Genomic DNA, 18,071 nt, shown 5'->3' with positions numbered 1-18,071 from the left:
GTCTCAATAATGCATTACGACCCGTATCCGCATTCGAAGAATCAAACAATAGACTACATTACTTATAGTCTACCGGGTACCCACACGCATCATACGACATACACTACTATCATATTATTAATATAATATAATATTATTTTTGTATTATTTATAAATGCATAGATAAAGATAATACACAATAAATCCAATCAAGATCAGTGATCTGTTTACTTTTTAATATTGCATGATTTAGTATATCAACATATAGGTATGTAGAAATTTAAGTTGCTATAGTGTGATAATAATTATTCAGTGTAGCGTTTTTAATTTTTAAATTTTTAAACAATTCATATTTTTTAAATACATATTTTTAAAAACGATTTATCTTGTAAAAGCATATTTTATTTTATAATAGATAGTAATAAATATAGCAAAAAATAATAATAAATATATATAGGTATACCGTTACCTACCTTACATATTTATATATTATTATGCAAATATTATTTAGAAAGAATAACTTATGGTACCTAGTAAATAAATATAAAAATGTAAAAAAAACTAATGTTGGACATAATTACAATTCAATTTATACAAAACATAAACTGTAAAAAATAGGAACCTAGTTTATTAGCTTAACTCTTTCAGTCCATCTCTCAATGGTAAATTTCTATCATAGCGTGGATCAATCATTTCAGGTAATAAACAATTATTATAAAAGTTAACTAAATGGGGTAACATTTTTACTTCCCAAAAATTGTCATCTCTTTTTATTTTTTCATAAAGGATACCTCGAGAAGTCCAAATACAAAAATAGCAAAACTTTTTTTTTGAGATGTGGAGTTGCCCCTGTACTTGATAATAATAAGAATTCGTTCGTTTGAGTTGCATTTTTCCATTTATTATTTCGCAACTCTTTATTTTTTTTTTTGCAATTCCTTCTTCCGGCGATATATCTTTAGCGCTTATTGGACATTTGATTTCTACTAAAGAATCCTCATCTATTAGGCCATCTGGAGAAGCAGCTAGAAATGGTAATTCATAATCAATAATTAATCCAGACGACCTTATGGGTTTATTTATAATGTTAGACAACGCCGACTTCGCATTTTCTTCATTTTGTATCCCATATTTTGTTGCGTCGTTACCACAAAAAGAACCGTATAAAATATTTGATACAGTCTTGGCTCGCGATGTTTTGGGTCTAAGTTTACATATATTTCCAAAGACAGAGGCGGTCAATCTTTTTTTTCTATGTACATGCCACTCCATACATGCATTTTGTCCTTTCGTATCTAAAATTAAAATATATATTGTGATAAGTATTATTATTTTATTCAAAAATAAATACATGTTGTACATACCTTTTTCAATTTGTTCTATTTGCGCTTGCGTTACGTTCAATTCCGATAAAAACAATATTTTTTTAGCATCATATTCGTGTTTAGGCATATCTGCAGATGTTTCTATGTCTGCTGTTGCTCCGTAATGCTGATCTGGTCCCGATATTGTTTTTTTGTAAACTTGAGGATTGAATAATCGACGTTTACTTCTCTGAATACTTTTTGAATTAGATTTTGAAATAAATTTTTTAGTATACAGACCCGGACTGTATTTTGCAATTTTTTTATGTAACAAATGCAAACGTCTAGGTCCTGCATTGTAGGATGTTACTGCAGCGTTGCACCGTAAATTATACGATCCACGAAGAGAAAAATTTACTCGCTTACCACCAATAAATTTCGCTAAAATTGAGTTGTAAGACTCTGCTGCATTATTACTTACTTTGTACAATAAACTTTCGGCATGATATAATACAAGACTTTTCGCTGCAACTAATTCTTCCCAAATACCCAACGATTTCATTTGTGGCACTAAATTTATTTCGCCGTCTTTTTGTCCTTTGCAAAAGTAAAACTGACAATTCGTATGATCACCAAAAACATGACTTGGTCCATTTATTAAATCTTTTTTTAAATTTAATAATTTATGTTCAAATGATATATCTTCATGTTTTCTATGTTTTACAGCTTCTGTTATTGCATACCTAAGTCTAAGAATTCTATCTTTTATTGCTTGTCTTATATTTCCCGGAATATTTACGCCTCTTGTAGTTCTTCTTTTAGTAGATATGTCTTTTAATTTATTTACATAATTGCGCAGTATATGGTTGGAACATTCAATTTTTTTAATCATAAAATTATACCCGTATGGTTTAGCTAGATGTAGTCTTTTCATCACGCTGCTATCTCCATCACCTAAAATTAAAATATGTGGTTAAAAATAGCGCTATCAATTTTTTTAATGTTCAACATTAATATTAAAATATAATCCAATTTAAATAAATACCTATAAGCTTAGAGTATATCAGATTATGCATATCAATACTTCTTTTAAAACCTTCTACAATAATATCTGCTTCCATAGCGGTTGAAGGCAAGTTCCAATTTTTGAAGCAAAGGTGTTCTTTAGGATCTATATTATTTTTAGACGCTCTCTGGCAAATACAACAATACTTATTTCTTACGCCAATGAATAAAACTTTTTTTGTTTTAGCTCCAATTATGCAGGCCTACAAATATTGATAAATAGTCAATTTAATTGATCGCATTATGAGCTTATCAAAATAAGGTCGAATTGTATTTTGACAATAAAATAAAATAAAAACATCTGTGTAAAAAAAAATATGCAGTCTAAAAACTTGAATATTTAAGTTGTTCTTAACGATTTTAAACAATTTTAAAATTTATTTGTCATAATTTTTTTTTTTTATCAACGTTATTAAATTTAACGAAATATGTTAAAATAGCAATTTCTTCAAATTTTTAAAATAGACTTTTCTTTATGTATAAATAAAGTATAATTATAATGATTTCCCTAGAAATTTTAAAAATAATGAATAGATGAAATATTTATATTTATAACTAATTTATATTATAGGTATAATTACGTTTTATGTNTCGGACCGATTGCACCGATAGGGTCATATAGGCGTGCTATCGTGGACAGAATGGACCGTTTTGTAATGTCGCCTTCTTTCACACTGGTATGATATCCAAAAATATCCGACTTCGTGTTCCAATGGAGACCCAAAATCTTGACAGACTGATCATCCTTTGCATCAAAGCATGAATCTTGTGCACGGTCTTCTTCCTGAATATTCATTAATACAGATGGACAGTTGCTGGCCCACTTTTTTAAGCTGAAATTGCCCCGACGTAGAAGAGATACCACTTGTTCCTTTAATTGAACAATTCCTTCCACTGTGTCTGCGCCAGCAATAATATCGTCGACGTAAGTAGATGTAGTCAAAATATTGTTAGCCAACGGGAACAATGACCCGTCCTCTTGATTTAACTGATGAAGACACCTTATTGCCAAAAACGGTGCTGCATTCACGCCGTAGGTTATGGTGCACAATTTAAATTCTCGAACTTCTTCATTCGGTGTGTCCCGCCACAGAATATGTTGATATACTCGATCTTCTTTGCATATGTTAATCTGTCGGTACATCTTTTCTATGTCAGCGACAAATAGATATTTATGAAAACGACTTCGTAATAATACATCACTTATATCGAGTTGCAATTTGGGACCCGTCACCAAACAATCATTTAAAGAATAACCCGTTGAAGTTTTTGCCGATGCGTCAAAGACGACGCGTATCTTCAATTTGCCATTATTGCGTTTGGCGACGGCATGATGCGGAATGAAGTATTTTCCGGGAGTACTTGCAGGTTGCATATGGCCAAGTGAAAGGTACTCGTTCATGAACTGTTTATAAGCTGAATATAGTTCGGGATCCTTCATTAAACGGCGCTCAAGGTTATACAAACGATTTAATGCCATTGTTCTAGAAGATCCGAGTTTCACCGATCCTGTATCCGGTACTTCGACTTCTGCTGGGAGATTGATTCGTGTTCTGAAAGGAAGAGCGACAACGAACCTGCCTGTCGACTCCCGAGACACAGTTTTTTGAAACCAATTCTCACATAGCTCGTCTTCGGTTGTCTTGATAGCCGGAGATCCCGGTTCTTCCACTGTCCAAAACTGTTGTAGCATCTCTTCCACAGATGGCGTTGAAGTAATTGTTAATAATGTTGAGGACGATGGTGTGACATCTTGTAAAGGACCATTAATAACCCAACCGAGATGTGTATGCATAGCCGACGGAAGTCCAGGACTATTGATGATTTCAGCCTTCGAGAATAATAGCATCGGGTATACATCACAACCAATCAACATGTCAATAGGACCGGGACAATCAAAATTTGGATCCGCTAGATGTAGATGTCCATAACGACGCCTCACAGCATTAGGTAATGGTTGACTAGGCATTAAACTAGTAATCTGCGAAATGACGACCACGTTGGTAACATTGAATCGTGGATACTCCGACAACGACGGGATGAAATCGCATTGCGTGACGCCCTTTAAACGAGTGATTAATTGTTGCGAAAGCGCATAAACATCATTGCGGTTCTTGTGGCGTTTCAGTCCTAATTTAGTTGCACAGCTTAATGTCATCGCCGACACTTGCGATCCGTTGTCCAGTAAAACTCGAATAGGATGTAACAGTCCAGCGTCATCTCGCACTCGAATAACAGCGGTACCCAACACCACAGTGGTTTCAGCAGATAGGTTGCCAGAAAAGCTTGCCGAACTGCCTGTCGATTTTTGGCTGGTACTTTCGGTGTGGACGATGGCATTCTCCGATTTTTTACTAGCATCAGCCGGCTCCGAGGGTAAGTGTAGCATGGTATTGTGTCGACCTTCACATTTCTTACACGTGTATGTGGTTGTACATTTATTCGCCGTGTGTCCTGAAGCCAGACAAATAATAAACACAAAGACTTATCGGTGACAAACTTTCTGCGATCTAATACTGGTTTTCTTTTAAAAACAAAGCAACGATAAAGCATATGATCGTGCTGACAACATAAACATTTCGACGACTTCGGCGAAGATAACGTTGCGAACGAGGACTTACCAGATTTCACATTTTTAACCTTTTTTGAAATCTTATCCAACATTTCTGGTTTATCAGTGCAAATGCTAATATTATCTAGTATCTTACATCGCTCAGATACAAAATTTAATAAACCGTCCAAATTCGGTATGGCTGTCTGTGATATACTGGCTTCATATAACCGCCTAGTTTCAGCATCCAACACTCGTGCTCCCATATAAAATAACAAGAACCCTGAAATATCTTGTATACCGAGCGCCGTTATTGCTGCGACATTTTCGCGGAATGTATTTAAGAAAGCAGATAAAGACGTAGCCGATTCCGTCTTAAGCGGACTGAACGAAAATAATTTATCTAAATGCGCGGTTGCCAACAAACGCGGATTTTCGTAACAATCGTGTAATGCCTTCCAAGCTATGTTGTAGTTATCCGAAGTCAACGGAACCGATTTTACTACAGTTAACGCCGGACCAGACAAACAAGATATCAAATAATGGTACCGCTCGATATTTGATATTGATTTATTTTCATGTACTAACGATCGGAACATGTCACGAAAATAACACCATTGAATTACGTCACCGTCAAATTTAGGTAACTCAATTTTAGGTAATGACATAGTGGTTCCGCCAAAACCACTACCGTTTTGAAGCGGCATTCGATCAGTGGTACTCGCTGCTAACCGTACTAATTCAGCGATCATTCGAATATGCCCACATAATTCCTCCACCTCCATTGTTATTAACAAATCTATACCATTAAATTCGTCCTGTTGACCCAAATCCAACATAATGTTCAACACTTCTTGCTGCTGCGCTTCGAACTGATCGGCGTATTTATCCAGTGATAAAAAACGCGCCATAAACGATGGTTGCTTTTCGACATCTGTTCGCGCCTCTTTAGCCAACGTATCTAACATACGAATTTTTAGAAGCGTCATATCGCGCGAAGCACGTGAGCGTAATATTAAATTCGATTCCGGAGTCACCGAGGTAGTTTCCGATTTACGCTTTGGACGACCCATAATAAAAAAAGAAGAACAACGTAGGAAATGACAATTACAATAATAATAATAATAATAACAATATCAGTATTTTAGCAATATAAAATATATCTAATCCTATCCGGTTCGACGGACCAAAATGTAGTGTATGTACCTAACTAATAGCCAAACAACAGGAATAGTGTATAACAATAATAATTAAAACACCTGATTGATTGTCATAGAATAATTGTGGACTGTATTAACTCATNCCCCTGTTTTCAATAATTATTAACCTTGATTTTATTGTGATATTAATTAAATTATTAACTTACAACTCCAGAAAGTGCATTGTATTTCGTTTTGTAAGAGCGTTTAGACCAAGCACCATCTGCAATCACTGCTACCATTGGTCTACCACTGACATCAACTTCATTATTTTGTATGGCAATCTTTGCTTCTTCCTTACCAGCTAGTTCGATTTCTTCCCAAGATATCTCATTGAAGTACGTAGCAATTTCGTTGTGCAATAATTGATATTTATCATTAGACATAACTGGCATGTTTAAGATAGCTCCCAATTCTTCTATCTGCGCATGTCTAATTATACAAAATATAAAGGGTTGGAAAAAAAACATACTAATACGAAAATTTTAAATAAAATAATTTACCCTTGTCCTATATTCACTGCTGCTGATACAATTGCTAAATTGGTATTAAATTTGTTGGCAGGATCTTCTGAATGTATCACCTCTATTTGATTGCAAAAATTACATTTAAAATAAAATGAACTTATGCATCCATTACGTATTTCATGAGTAAAAATTAAATTTTTAAAAGTGCACCCAAATGGATGTGAAAACGATTTTATTGTATTGAATATATAATTAATGTCCACAATTCGTCTTCCTTCTAGTTTCACATCTGCTAGATTGCAGCTTTGATTTAAATCTAGAGATAATGCCAAGTCTTCCGTGTCATTCATATTCGTGGTTCTAAAAGTATATTAAAATTATAAATAATACTGTCTAAATTAATATACTTATTACTTTGATAAAAGTAGATAAACTTATGAAGAATCTTGTATTGAATTTTCAAACCTTATATTTAAAAAGATAAATTTTTATGAATTTCTTACTCAAAATAAAATTTAAATTGCAAATTTTCGCGATTTTTACGTATTTTGTCAAAACTGAACTTTAAATGCTTATTAAAACAATTGTGACTATGTATTTTTAATAATTTTTAACTGTCGTTGTAGCTATATTATATTATATATCTTTCTATATATTAGGAGCCTTGTATTAAAATTTGAAGCTTTTTCACCAAACGAATACAATTTTACTGTAATTTATAAAAAAAAACTAAAAAGATCGAAAAGTTCAAATTTTTATAAACAACTTAAAAAGATATTAAATATTTTGAAAATTTTATCTAGCATNGGCGGGAGGAGAGTAGGGGGTACGGTGTACGTATCAACGGCGAAAAGACGGCGATTGCAAAATAATTGAATAAATGTCACAACATACCGCCCACCTGAAGGACATCTCTCCTTCATATATCTAGTGGTAATAGACACAACTTTGCGGCTGGACGTTTGAATAATTTGCCGTCTGCATCACGAACTGTGGCCACACGTACTACGCCATCTTCATCCGGGTGGACTTCCACGACCCGTGCAGTTTTCCAAGTGAGAGGGGGTGTTGGTTCTTTGACAATGACAAGGTCTTCGATCAGGAGATTACGTTCGTCCTTGTGCCACTTGGATCTTACTTGCAAGGTATGTAGGTAATCTTTCTGCCATAGTTCCCAGAAGTGTAGTTGTATTCGTTGGACAAGAGCCCATCGTTTGTGAAGTCCGAGTCTTGAACTGGTAGATGAGGTGGTAGGTGCAGGTAGCGTACCCAGAGGTCCCATAGTTAAGAAATGTCCAGCGGTCAGAGGTTGAGGATCGTTTGGGTCCGAGGACATGGCTCCTAGAGGACGCGAGTTAAGTGTGGCCTCTACTCGATGAAAAATAGTATTTAATTCTTCATAGGTTAATATTTGGTCGTGGATGGTACGATGAAGTAGCGTTTTTGCGGACTTAACCGCTGCTTCCCAAAGTCCGCCCATGTGTGGGGCGGCTGGTGGATTTAAATGCCATTGAATTTGGCGTTTATCCAGATCCGTTGCTGTGGTTGAAGAGTCAATAATATCTTGGACTTCCTTTAAATAGCGTTTTGCTCCTACGAAGTTTGTTCCGCAATCGCTGTAGAGGTCAGTACATCTTCCACGACGACTAATAAATCGGTCAAGGGCCGCGAGGAAGAGAGCGGTTGACAAATCACTGACGAGCTCCAAATGGACCGCACGAGTTGCCATACATACAAAAATACATAAGTACCCTTTTGTCGTCTGGATCCGTCTTAGAAGAGCGGCTTTTACGAAGAACGGTCCAGCGAAATCAACACCCACGTGAGCGAATGGTTTTGTACCAACTAGTCTTGGCTTCGGTAGGTCTCCCATACTAGGCTGCAAGGGCTTCGGACTGGCTTTGAAACAGGATACGCATTGACGGAGTCGTTTTCGTATGAAACTTCGAGCGGAAATGATCCAATATTCTTGTTGAAGAATGTTCTGAGTTGTTTGAGGTCCTGGGTGACAATGTTGACGGTGGATAAAATCGATTAATAGTATCGTCAACTGGGAGTTCTTCGGTAATAAGATAGGATGGCGATTTTCAAACGGTAAATCCGCCTCGCGAAGTCTCCCGCCCACCTTGAGGAGACCCCCGATTGGGTCTATAAATGCTTTCAATAATCGGAGTTTTGTTGAACAGTTTCGACCTGCAGTAAGAAGTTTCAAATCCTCTGCGAAGTGTACCCGCTGTACCCATCGTAATAAAGCAAGTAACGCTTCATTTTTCTCTTTTATTCCGGGTGATTGGTTTTCATCAAATACCATTGGTTGGTGGCCTAAACGTCTCCGGAGCCGTAACCAATATGCAGTGAGACGGAGGACTTTAGGTAGGTCAGTTGATGAGGTTAAGAGCTTACTCTCTTCTTCAACTTGGACGGCCAGTAGTATCAAGGGCTTTTCTTCGACATTGTGTTCTCCCGGTTCGACAGTGTTGAAGATGGTTACTTGCGGCCATGTTTCCGAAGGTTGAGTAAGAAATTGCGGACCGGTCCACCAAATAGGGTGATCACTTATTTCTTTCGGAGTCAGGCCACGAGTGGCACAGTCTGCTGGATTTTGTGCAGTGGGTACATGCCTCCAGCTGTCAGATGAGGTCATATGCTGAATTTGAGCGACGCGATTCGCCACAAACGTTTTCAATCTTGCCGTTGGCATTTGGAGCCATGTGAGCACTACTGTGGAGTCACACCAGGCAGTGACGTTTGTGATCTGCAATGAAGTTAAATTGGTTCGTACATATTCAATAGTCCGGGCGAGGAGTAAAGCGCCACAAAGTTCGAGTCGCGGAATCGACAATTTCTTTTCCGGTGCTACTTTTGACTTTCCCATGAGAAGGTGACATTGAGTGGTATTGGTTGATCGTACCAGAAGATAAACTGCTGCAGCGTATGCTATTTCTGAACTGTCACAGAACCCGTGAAGCTCGTACGTACCCTTTTCTGTGGTCACTTGACGTGGTATTTTGATCAATCCGATGAAGGGCAGCTCTTCATGATATTGGGACCATACTTTGGTGGCATCCTCCGGAATCTGATCATCCCAACCAACTCCAATGGACCACAAATATTTCATGAGGCATTTTAGGCTAGTGATGACTGGTATCAGCAGTCCAATCGGGTCGTAAATGCGTGCAATTTCTGATAGGATAGCACGCTTACTAAAGCGTATAGGATTAGGTTGATATTGGTATGCCAAGATGTCGGGGTTAGGTTCCCATTTTAACCCGAGAATTTTGGTGTAATCTGACGTAGACTCATCAAAGTTAACCTGGTCTGTTTGGCGACAGTCCGGCGGGACGGCCTCTAACAACGCAACAGAATTGCTAGACCATTTCCTTAGTTCAAAACAACCACGGTCGAATACCTTTATCAGATCTTGCTGCAATTGAAGAGCATTTGATTCACTGTCGGCTCCAGTAGCGACATCGTCCACATATAAATCATTGCGGATGATTCGCTCAACAGCTGGGTAGTTCGTGGCTTCGTCAGTTGCCAATTGATGTAATGTCCTTATTGCCAAAAACGGCGATGAACGTTGACCAAACGTGACAGTGGACATCTCAAACGTTTGCACTGGATCGGAAGGTTTAAATCGAAAGGTTAGGTTAGGTTAGGTTATATAATTTTACATAAAAATGTGTAACATTTCTATAATAATATTTTGTGAAATTAATATCTAATATGACCAGTGACTCAACCGAAAGCAATTATGTCAGGTTTTTAAATTTAATTGTACAAACATTAACTTCACTTACTGTTTCGAAATATAATGGACTGTATAAAAATCAAAGCAACACGGTTGTGGTTAAGTTTCATTTGCCGGATTGACGGCCTACTATTTTAAATAATACACAAAACAAAAACAATAATAATAATAATTGATAATTGGGGGGTGGGGCACAATTGGTGCTGGCCAGCTGTGGGGTAAATAATATTATTGTTGTTTAACAATAATCTGAACAAACAAAAAATAACATGGTAATATGTTATAGTAAATAATAACACATAAATATAATAGGAACCTGAAGGCAATCCGTGATCAGGCGGTGAGGTGGTACGGTGTGGTAGATAGTCGCTGCAACTGAAGACGGTAAAGTAGGTGTAGTTGGCAGTGGTGACGGTAATGACAGTGGTAGAACAAAACAAACAACGGTGTTTAGTGGTACAAAAACAAAATTAACAACAACAACAACAACCGACCGTTATTGCGGCCCTCGAACGACAGCACGTAAAACGTACAGCACAGCTGCACACGCAGTCCGTGCGATAGGGTATGGCGGGAGGAGAGTAGGGGGTACGGTGTACGCACCAACGGCGAAAAGACGGCGATTGCAAAATAATTGAATAAATGTCACAACACTTACCTTTTTTTTTACAAGTGCACCAATATTTCCTTTATTTTTTCTGCTTTTACTCGGAAAACATTTTGATTTTTTACCCATACGCCAATTTTTCGTATTATCCATCGTTAAAAATATTTGTAAAAAGGTAGGTAAAAAAAAATCACAATATGTTCAAATTACAATCAAAAAATAATAACTGTCTAAGGAGTAAGGACTAGGTTTATGACTGAGTAAATGCGAATTTGCAGTTTTGTGGTGTATTATAGAAAAACATTATTGTTATTATTAGACTAATATTATAATCTGATAATTATCGAAAATTGTTTCTCGGTAAATGGTCGGCATCCGGTCAACGCGCGACGATCCGGGTAAACGTCGCGTAATTAATTGGTTATCGAAATTTGGCGTTCTCGCACTCGCAGGCTCATGTCAGGTTAATTTATATTAGGAAAAAGTATTCAGTTACTCTTCGTGTAAAAACATACTTCGGCTGTGTCAAAATTGTGGGACTTAGATTGGTGTGATTTTAATTCTGTAAAAATCCTAAAAAAATTTAACACCTCCTCTAAAGAACGGACGAAGAGTTTTTTTATAAATATTAATTTATTCAATACATATGATTGAATGAAAATGTTGTAAAAACTGAAATTTGCATGATATTATAATACTGTCAAAAGTTAAAACTTAGAAAAATTACTCCGACGGTTCTACAGAGTAGATGTTAAGAAATGTTATTATTTTTACAGCATTAAAATCGAACCATCCGAAGTCTCACAATTTTGTCATAGCGGGACTTCTAAAAACGATTTTTTTTGATCGACTGGAACCACCTTAACTCCTTTTGTTCCAAGCAATTTATTCAATATCCATTTCATAATTCCTAAGTAAAGCAAATGCATAGAATCTAAAAATACTGAGTTAATGGGATCAAAGTGTGGTATATCTAATAAAGGTGATCTTTCTTCTAAATGGTGTTCAGCTTGACTTTGTTTTATAAAACTTTTTTTAGAACGTCGCTTAGAATTTACACTGGTATACACCCTTTTTTTGTTTTTAGTCTTGCCTCTGGTTTCACAACGCTCACAAGCATAAAAGCCTCCATGACCCTTACATTGTTTTAAGAACGATCTTGCAGGTGTGTCACAAGTAAATCCAACAATATCTACTTTAAATTGTCTATATCCAATAGTCACTCCATTCTGAACTAAAACTTTAACTTCTTTAACAAAATCGTCCAAAAATTCAACTATACTCTTTGGTTTTGAATCACCTTTGTAAACAGACACAATAAATGGTTTTGATTTGTACTCATTGTGCAGAATAAGTCCTGAAATGGGCCAAAACTGTTGGTTTGAATGATTGAACAAAGGCAAACCATCTATGTTAAACAATAAACGTAGATTATCATCAACATATTCGTCAATTATTATTTGTTTTAAATTTTCTTCAATACCAAAGTATACATAGGAGCCATTAGTGTTCTTTGAGCTCATTATAGTTTTTATATTTTTATTTGATTTTTTTTCAATAAAGCAGCTGCTGATTTTGGCAGATCATAGAAATGTTCAGTCCGTAACAAGTCTAATAAGCCATCTATTGTTTCAATGGTTAGGTTACTTCTGAACCTAACAGCCCAGCTTTGAAGTTTATCACGGAAAGTAGTTGCTGTATCATTTTCATCTTGATTTAAACTTCCTCCACTAGAGCTTCCGTCCAAGTTTGATGATTCCAGAGAAGATGGATATGAAATCGGAGATTCATTATGATTTAAGGTGACATTATCTGGAGATCGGTTAGTATACTCAAAAGAGCAATTTGTCAAATTACTAATATTATTGTATTTTAAAGAAATATCTGAGGAAGAATCTGAATTTTCAATTATAATTTGTTCAACAACACTTGATTCATTACTTGATATCATACACAATTCTTCAATAGCTGACCGTTTCAATTGGCGATGTTTTTTTAATCTATTATACGAAGACCTTAAACCTTCTAAAAACACTCAGTATAATTTCCAATCACCCAATAACAATAAATATGTATTAAAAGCAACCTCTGCAAATTATTCAGTTAGGTATACCTAATTAATAGAATAAAATATATAAAATGTTAATTAATAATATTTACCAAAGTAGATATGTGCTAGTGTGCTACTGCTTTAATGATTTCAATAAATTTAATGAATTATTCTGATACGGTTAACAATTTTTCGAGAGTTTTGAAAATAGTTTTGTTGTGTAACCTGTAAAAAGTAAAATATTGGCTTATATTAACACTAAATTCAATCAGTACCTATATGATATCAATGATTACTAATTCTATTAAAACTTGAAAATAAAAAGCATAATTTATAAACATAGGTCCTATCTAGATACCTTTATTTTGCTATATTTAAAACAGCAAATTTTATATTTTGTATTTATTTACTATTAACATAACATTATCAGAAGAGTTTAACAATCGTACCTTTTTATAGATGTCTAAGGTATTTAACTTATTTAATTATGTAATAAATTTATAACTTATAAGTTATAAGATTGTTCATTAACTGACACTGATTCATCTGTTACAATAATAATAATAGTATTTACTTTAATTAATAAATGAGGTGAAAAAATTATATTTTATAATTACATAGGTAGATTAGTTAGTTAGTTAAACATAGTAGGTACAAAATATAAATGACTATAATGCTAAAAAAACATTTTATAATTTTATTGTTATTTTCAATTGTATTTTTAAGTTAGTTATATTTTTTTGTTATTTAGATAGGTACTTAAAAGACAGTTTATTGACTTTTAAGATAAACAGTCTTTATTTTGTTTTTATAAGATGATTTGGTACCTGGTTTGCTACAATGGTTAAATGGTTTAATGGTTTTATTGTTATAGGTACCTGTCACTACCATTATAAACTGTTTTTTCTAGTTGAACTATAGGTACCTACATTACTGTTATATTAGTACAACAATAATATCAAATTTTGAATTTCTAATACATTTTATGATATTATATTTTATTAGTACCTACTACCTACCCATAGGCATAATTTGAACTTTTAACTTAGGGAGAGCTGAATATATTAAAGGCAAGCACACCTCATTAGGTATATTTTTTTATTTATATATATATTCAAATGAATTGAATTTGCAAAAAAAGATCACAAATGGAAATAAACGAAACATCTAGAGACTATTATTGCACAGTGATTTACATACTAATAATAAGTATAACATTGAGAAATAGTTTCCTGATCATTATAATTATATACTTATAGGTATAAGTAGTGCAAATTTTAAAAGTTTAAATAAATTTGGATACATTTTTTGAAGTTCTGTGGTTGTAACACAGTAATAGTATTTTATCATGAAGTAAAATTATGAAAATTATTTTATCTGTTACCTAGGAACCTACCTAACTATAGTTTTATTTAAATTAATAAATAATTACATAACATTTGAATAATTTTGTATTTAATTCAATAAATAAAGTCAAAAAGTTGAGAATTATTTTATTACATAAAAAGGTAGAATACCTATTAATTGTAATATATTACATAATGTATTACAATATACCTATACAGCGTAGATTGAATATTATTGATCTTAGGCCGAATGCTCTACAGCAGTCGATAATGGCGTTCAGTACATAATTTGGTCGTATAGAGAAAAAAAACGTAGATTTGATAAATGACAATTTTCAATACAAGCACTAAGTATCTAATATTCAGTAATAATTAACAAATAACACTTACTCGATGATTAATATTATAGTATTATACGGTATAATAATCATGAAACAATGACGATACCATAAGAAAACTCGACACTCGTATTCTGGTTGTCCAGTCTATCGGTTTCCAATTTCCAGTTATAACTTAAAAAGTTAAACAAGTCACAGAACATGGAAAAAATATTATAGACACTGTAATAAAACTGTCGCACTGATACACTATGATAGTACATACGTATTTACACGGTTTGTTTGCTATTAACAAAGGAAAAGTTTTTTGTGTTTTTGTCGTCCATCGATGGTCGATGATCTGTTCTGCTTCTGAGTCTCTGATTGGTTACATATGCGTCAGTTGTAGACTGTAGTCACACGACATAATATAAGTTTTAACCGGCGGGTCGAGGTGGCGATCCGGCTTTGTAGGTGTAGGAACGGTCGGGGATGTGTAGAACACAATAATCAGAGAACTTGCTTATTGTTGATTTATTTAAAATGTATTACAATATTACAATCGCGTATCGTTTCGTCGACGACGGTTCGGCTAAAGCTGCTATTTCTAAAATTAAAATAGTCAAGTTAAGCGAACTATTGTTATCATTAAATATTTACTATAAAAATACAAAAAAAAACAAAATACAATACAAATATATACCAACCATAATCGTACAAACATTGAATATCCCCACTGGCCAGATTATAATTGTGAAAACCAAAATGAACTAATTACCTATAACCACTTATGAATTATTGCACAAAAAGAACAACGTAACTTGTAACTTCCATATAAAGTTATAAGAAAATTTGTGACAAGTTACAAGTTACAAGTTAAATTTAAAATGAGTAACTTTTTACAATTTACAAAAGTTACCGAGTTGCATAATATAGTTACAATATACATAATATGTATTTCCAATTTACTCATAATAATACGTGTTTCACATGAATTATTAATTTTCAAAACTATGCAGATTCCAAATAACGTGTTTTCGTTTATCCAATTTCTCAACTGTATTTGTTCCTAAGAATTATTATTTTATTTATTAATTTTCCAAACATAGACAGTTCCTAATCGTATTTTTTCTACATATAATTTTAAATAATAAATATCATTAATATGTAATTTTCAATTTTCTCTAGCCAGATATTAACGTTTCTAAAAAAAATGTTATGGTATCGGTGGTGCTCCTGTAAAATTCCATTCTAAATAATAAATATAAAATTGCCTATATCAAACTCCTTAACATGAGGGTATGAAGCGGCTAAGAATAATAGGAGACTTACCTATAGACTAATAGACTACGTTTATCGCGAATTAGGATTTATGTGCGTATTTTTTTTCCTGGGAAATACGGTCCGAGAGAATACGGTCCGGGAGTATACTTTCCAGATTTATACGGTCCGTGACAATACAGTCCGCATATTTTGAAATTCCGCGATTATACGGTTCGAACAATATTTTATTCCGCATTTCTACGGTCCGCGACTATACGGTGTACGTAATTTTTTTTCCGCGAGAATACGGTCCGGGATTATACTTTCCAGATTTATACGGTCCGTGACAATACGGTCCGCCAGTTTACATTCCGGAATTCTACAGTCCGTGAAAATACTTTCCGAACTTATACATGCGTCCGTTTTTTCTACAATATTTAGGGTTTGGATGTTTATGAAATTGCAAATCTATTTATTCAATTTAATGCTGACTTGGATAAAAATTTGATTCGTGTTCTACTGAATCAACCAATTCAATTTCTATTTTGCATATTTTATGGTTTTGTGTTTTAAATGCATATTTTGGAATTTAAAAAATATTTCAGTACATTTTCAAACTTTTTTTCTAAAAACAATTAAAACAATCGAACTGTTTAAACCAACTATAACCAACAATTTTTCATTTGTGTACAACTAATACAGTTTACCACGTATTAACATAGTTAGTACATAAACTAAAATGTAATATAAAAATTAATTTTCTGTGCATATTTTGCTGTGTTTTAAGCTAAAAATGTATATTTCATAATTTTTAGTGCATATTTCGAATGCATATTTGGTAATTCTTTAGTGCATAAATGCATAAGTATAACAATAATTTTAATTGCATAAATATCCGAATCCTGATTTATATTATATTAATTATTTAATAGAAATTATTTAATTCAAATCTGTAATTGAATATGCATGGATTCATAATTTTTAATAACAAATATATTTTAGTGTTCATTAAATGCCTTTGCACCTGCTATGGTTAATACAAAACAAATGTGTAGGAAGTAATACTGTAATAGGTATATAACCTGCAAAAAATAAAAACGATTAAATTAGATACATACTTTTGCTTTTTCGATATCTTTATTTAAATACAGTTCATTTAAAATTTAAAATTTAAAAAGAAAAATGTAAGTTGAATTGTAAATTGAAAATAAGTACTGCTAAACTATATAGGTATTATTGCAGGTATTAGTGTACTGCATTGTGCTGCCAATCTAATTTTCCTTTTGGGCTATCAAAGTATGTAGCCAAGTAATCTCGGACATCTCTTGCACTAATTGTTGACCCTCTAGCAAGGTTAGTTTCAGAACTAATAGATTCAAATGCACAGTGAAGTGTATCTTCATATTCTACACCATCTCGACGACGAACAAAATTGTGAATAACACATACTGCTTTTACTATCAATGTAGCAAACTCAGGTTCAACTAAAATAGGCGTATGAAAAACTCTCCACTTGTTCGCTAGAATTCCAAACGTGCATTCCCAATAACGTCTAGCTCGAGTGAGTCTCATATTAAATATTTTTTTCTTCAAATCTAAATTTTTTCTTGGGTAAGGCCTGAGTAAGTTTTCATGCAAAGCCTCGTCTCCAACTATTACAAATGGTTGTTTTACACCATCATCATCATTAGGTAACTTTTTTGGCAATGGGATGTCCAGTTGACGATCGTATAACTTTTTACCTAATGGTGACTTTTTGAAGACATTAGGATCTCTTTCACGTCCATAAGCTCCAACGTCTATGGAAAGGAAACAATAGTTCGAATCTACTAAAGCCATTAAAATTATAGAAAAAAAATGCTTGTAATCTGAAGTAGTCTGAACCACTTTTTGCCGGATTATTTATTCGAATATGCTTTCCGTCGACTGCAAGAAGGCAGTTAGGAAAATTCGCATTATTATAAAATCCTTCGGCAGTTTGAATCTTTGGTAGGTTCTGGCATTTCTAAAGGCTGTAAGTTTTTCCATATAACACTGAGAGTTTCTTTTATTATTACTCGAACTGTACTTTTTCCAATTAAAAAGTCTAAATGCAATTGGTTAAATGTAGCTCCCGTTGATAAATACCTAAAATGATAATTCTAAATTTTACATTCTATACCAAATTACCAA

The 18,071-nt window shown here is 33.8% G+C and overlaps 5 protein-coding genes across 6 annotated transcripts; all 5 read right to left on the bottom strand.

The window, feature by feature from the left end:
* Nucleotides 1–609: 609 nt before the first annotated feature.
* Nucleotides 610–2,288, bottom strand: LOC111039937. Its single transcript, XM_022323607.1, has 2 exons — nucleotides 1,344–2,288; nucleotides 610–1,274 (listed from the first exon to the last, which is right to left on the bottom strand). The coding sequence occupies exons 1-2, from the start codon at nucleotides 2,215–2,217 to the stop codon at nucleotides 610–612; spliced, it is 1,539 nt and encodes a 512-aa protein (XP_022179299.1). The 5' UTR covers nucleotides 2,218–2,288.
* Nucleotides 2,289–2,298: 10 nt separating this feature from the next.
* Nucleotides 2,299–6,940, bottom strand: LOC111039942. Its single transcript, XM_022323610.1, has 3 exons — nucleotides 6,602–6,940; nucleotides 6,266–6,530; nucleotides 2,299–2,551 (listed from the first exon to the last, which is right to left on the bottom strand). The coding sequence occupies exons 1-3, from the start codon at nucleotides 6,913–6,915 to the stop codon at nucleotides 2,300–2,302; spliced, it is 831 nt and encodes a 276-aa protein (XP_022179302.1). The 5' UTR covers nucleotides 6,916–6,940; the 3' UTR covers nucleotide 2,299.
* A 544-nt stretch (nucleotides 6,941–7,484) lies between these two features.
* On the bottom strand, nucleotides 7,485–10,169 carry LOC111039936. The gene has a single exon (XM_022323606.1). The coding sequence runs from the start codon at nucleotides 10,167–10,169 to the stop codon at nucleotides 7,485–7,487; it is 2,685 nt and encodes an 894-aa protein (XP_022179298.1).
* Nucleotides 10,170–11,494: 1,325 nt separating this feature from the next.
* LOC111039943 lies at nucleotides 11,495–15,088 on the bottom strand. Of its 2 annotated transcripts, XM_022323613.1 has the most exons (3): nucleotides 14,923–15,088; nucleotides 14,710–14,831; nucleotides 11,495–13,198 (listed from the first exon to the last, which is right to left on the bottom strand). In XM_022323613.1, the coding sequence occupies exon 3, from the start codon at nucleotides 12,444–12,446 to the stop codon at nucleotides 11,736–11,738; it is 711 nt and encodes a 236-aa protein (XP_022179305.1). In that variant the 5' UTR covers nucleotides 12,447–13,198; nucleotides 14,710–14,831; nucleotides 14,923–15,088; the 3' UTR covers nucleotides 11,495–11,735. The 2 variants fall into 2 exon arrangements, with proteins under 2 accessions (XP_022179305.1, XP_022179303.1); XM_022323611.1 differs by having other exon boundaries at nucleotides 14,710–15,088.
* A 2,056-nt stretch (nucleotides 15,089–17,144) lies between these two features.
* Nucleotides 17,145–17,738, bottom strand: LOC111039935. The gene has a single exon (XM_022323605.1). It carries the CDS (start codon nucleotides 17,736–17,738, stop codon nucleotides 17,145–17,147), a length of 594 nt encoding a protein of 197 aa, XP_022179297.1.
* Between the last annotated feature and the right edge of the window lie 333 nt (nucleotides 17,739–18,071).

This window comes from Myzus persicae, unplaced genomic scaffold (genome assembly GCF_001856785.1).
Source record: "Myzus persicae strain clone G006 unplaced genomic scaffold, MPER_G0061.0, whole genome shotgun sequence".
NCBI lineage: Eukaryota > Metazoa > Arthropoda > Insecta > Hemiptera > Aphididae > Myzus > Myzus persicae.
This window is presented reverse-complemented; position numbering and strand designations above follow the sequence as displayed.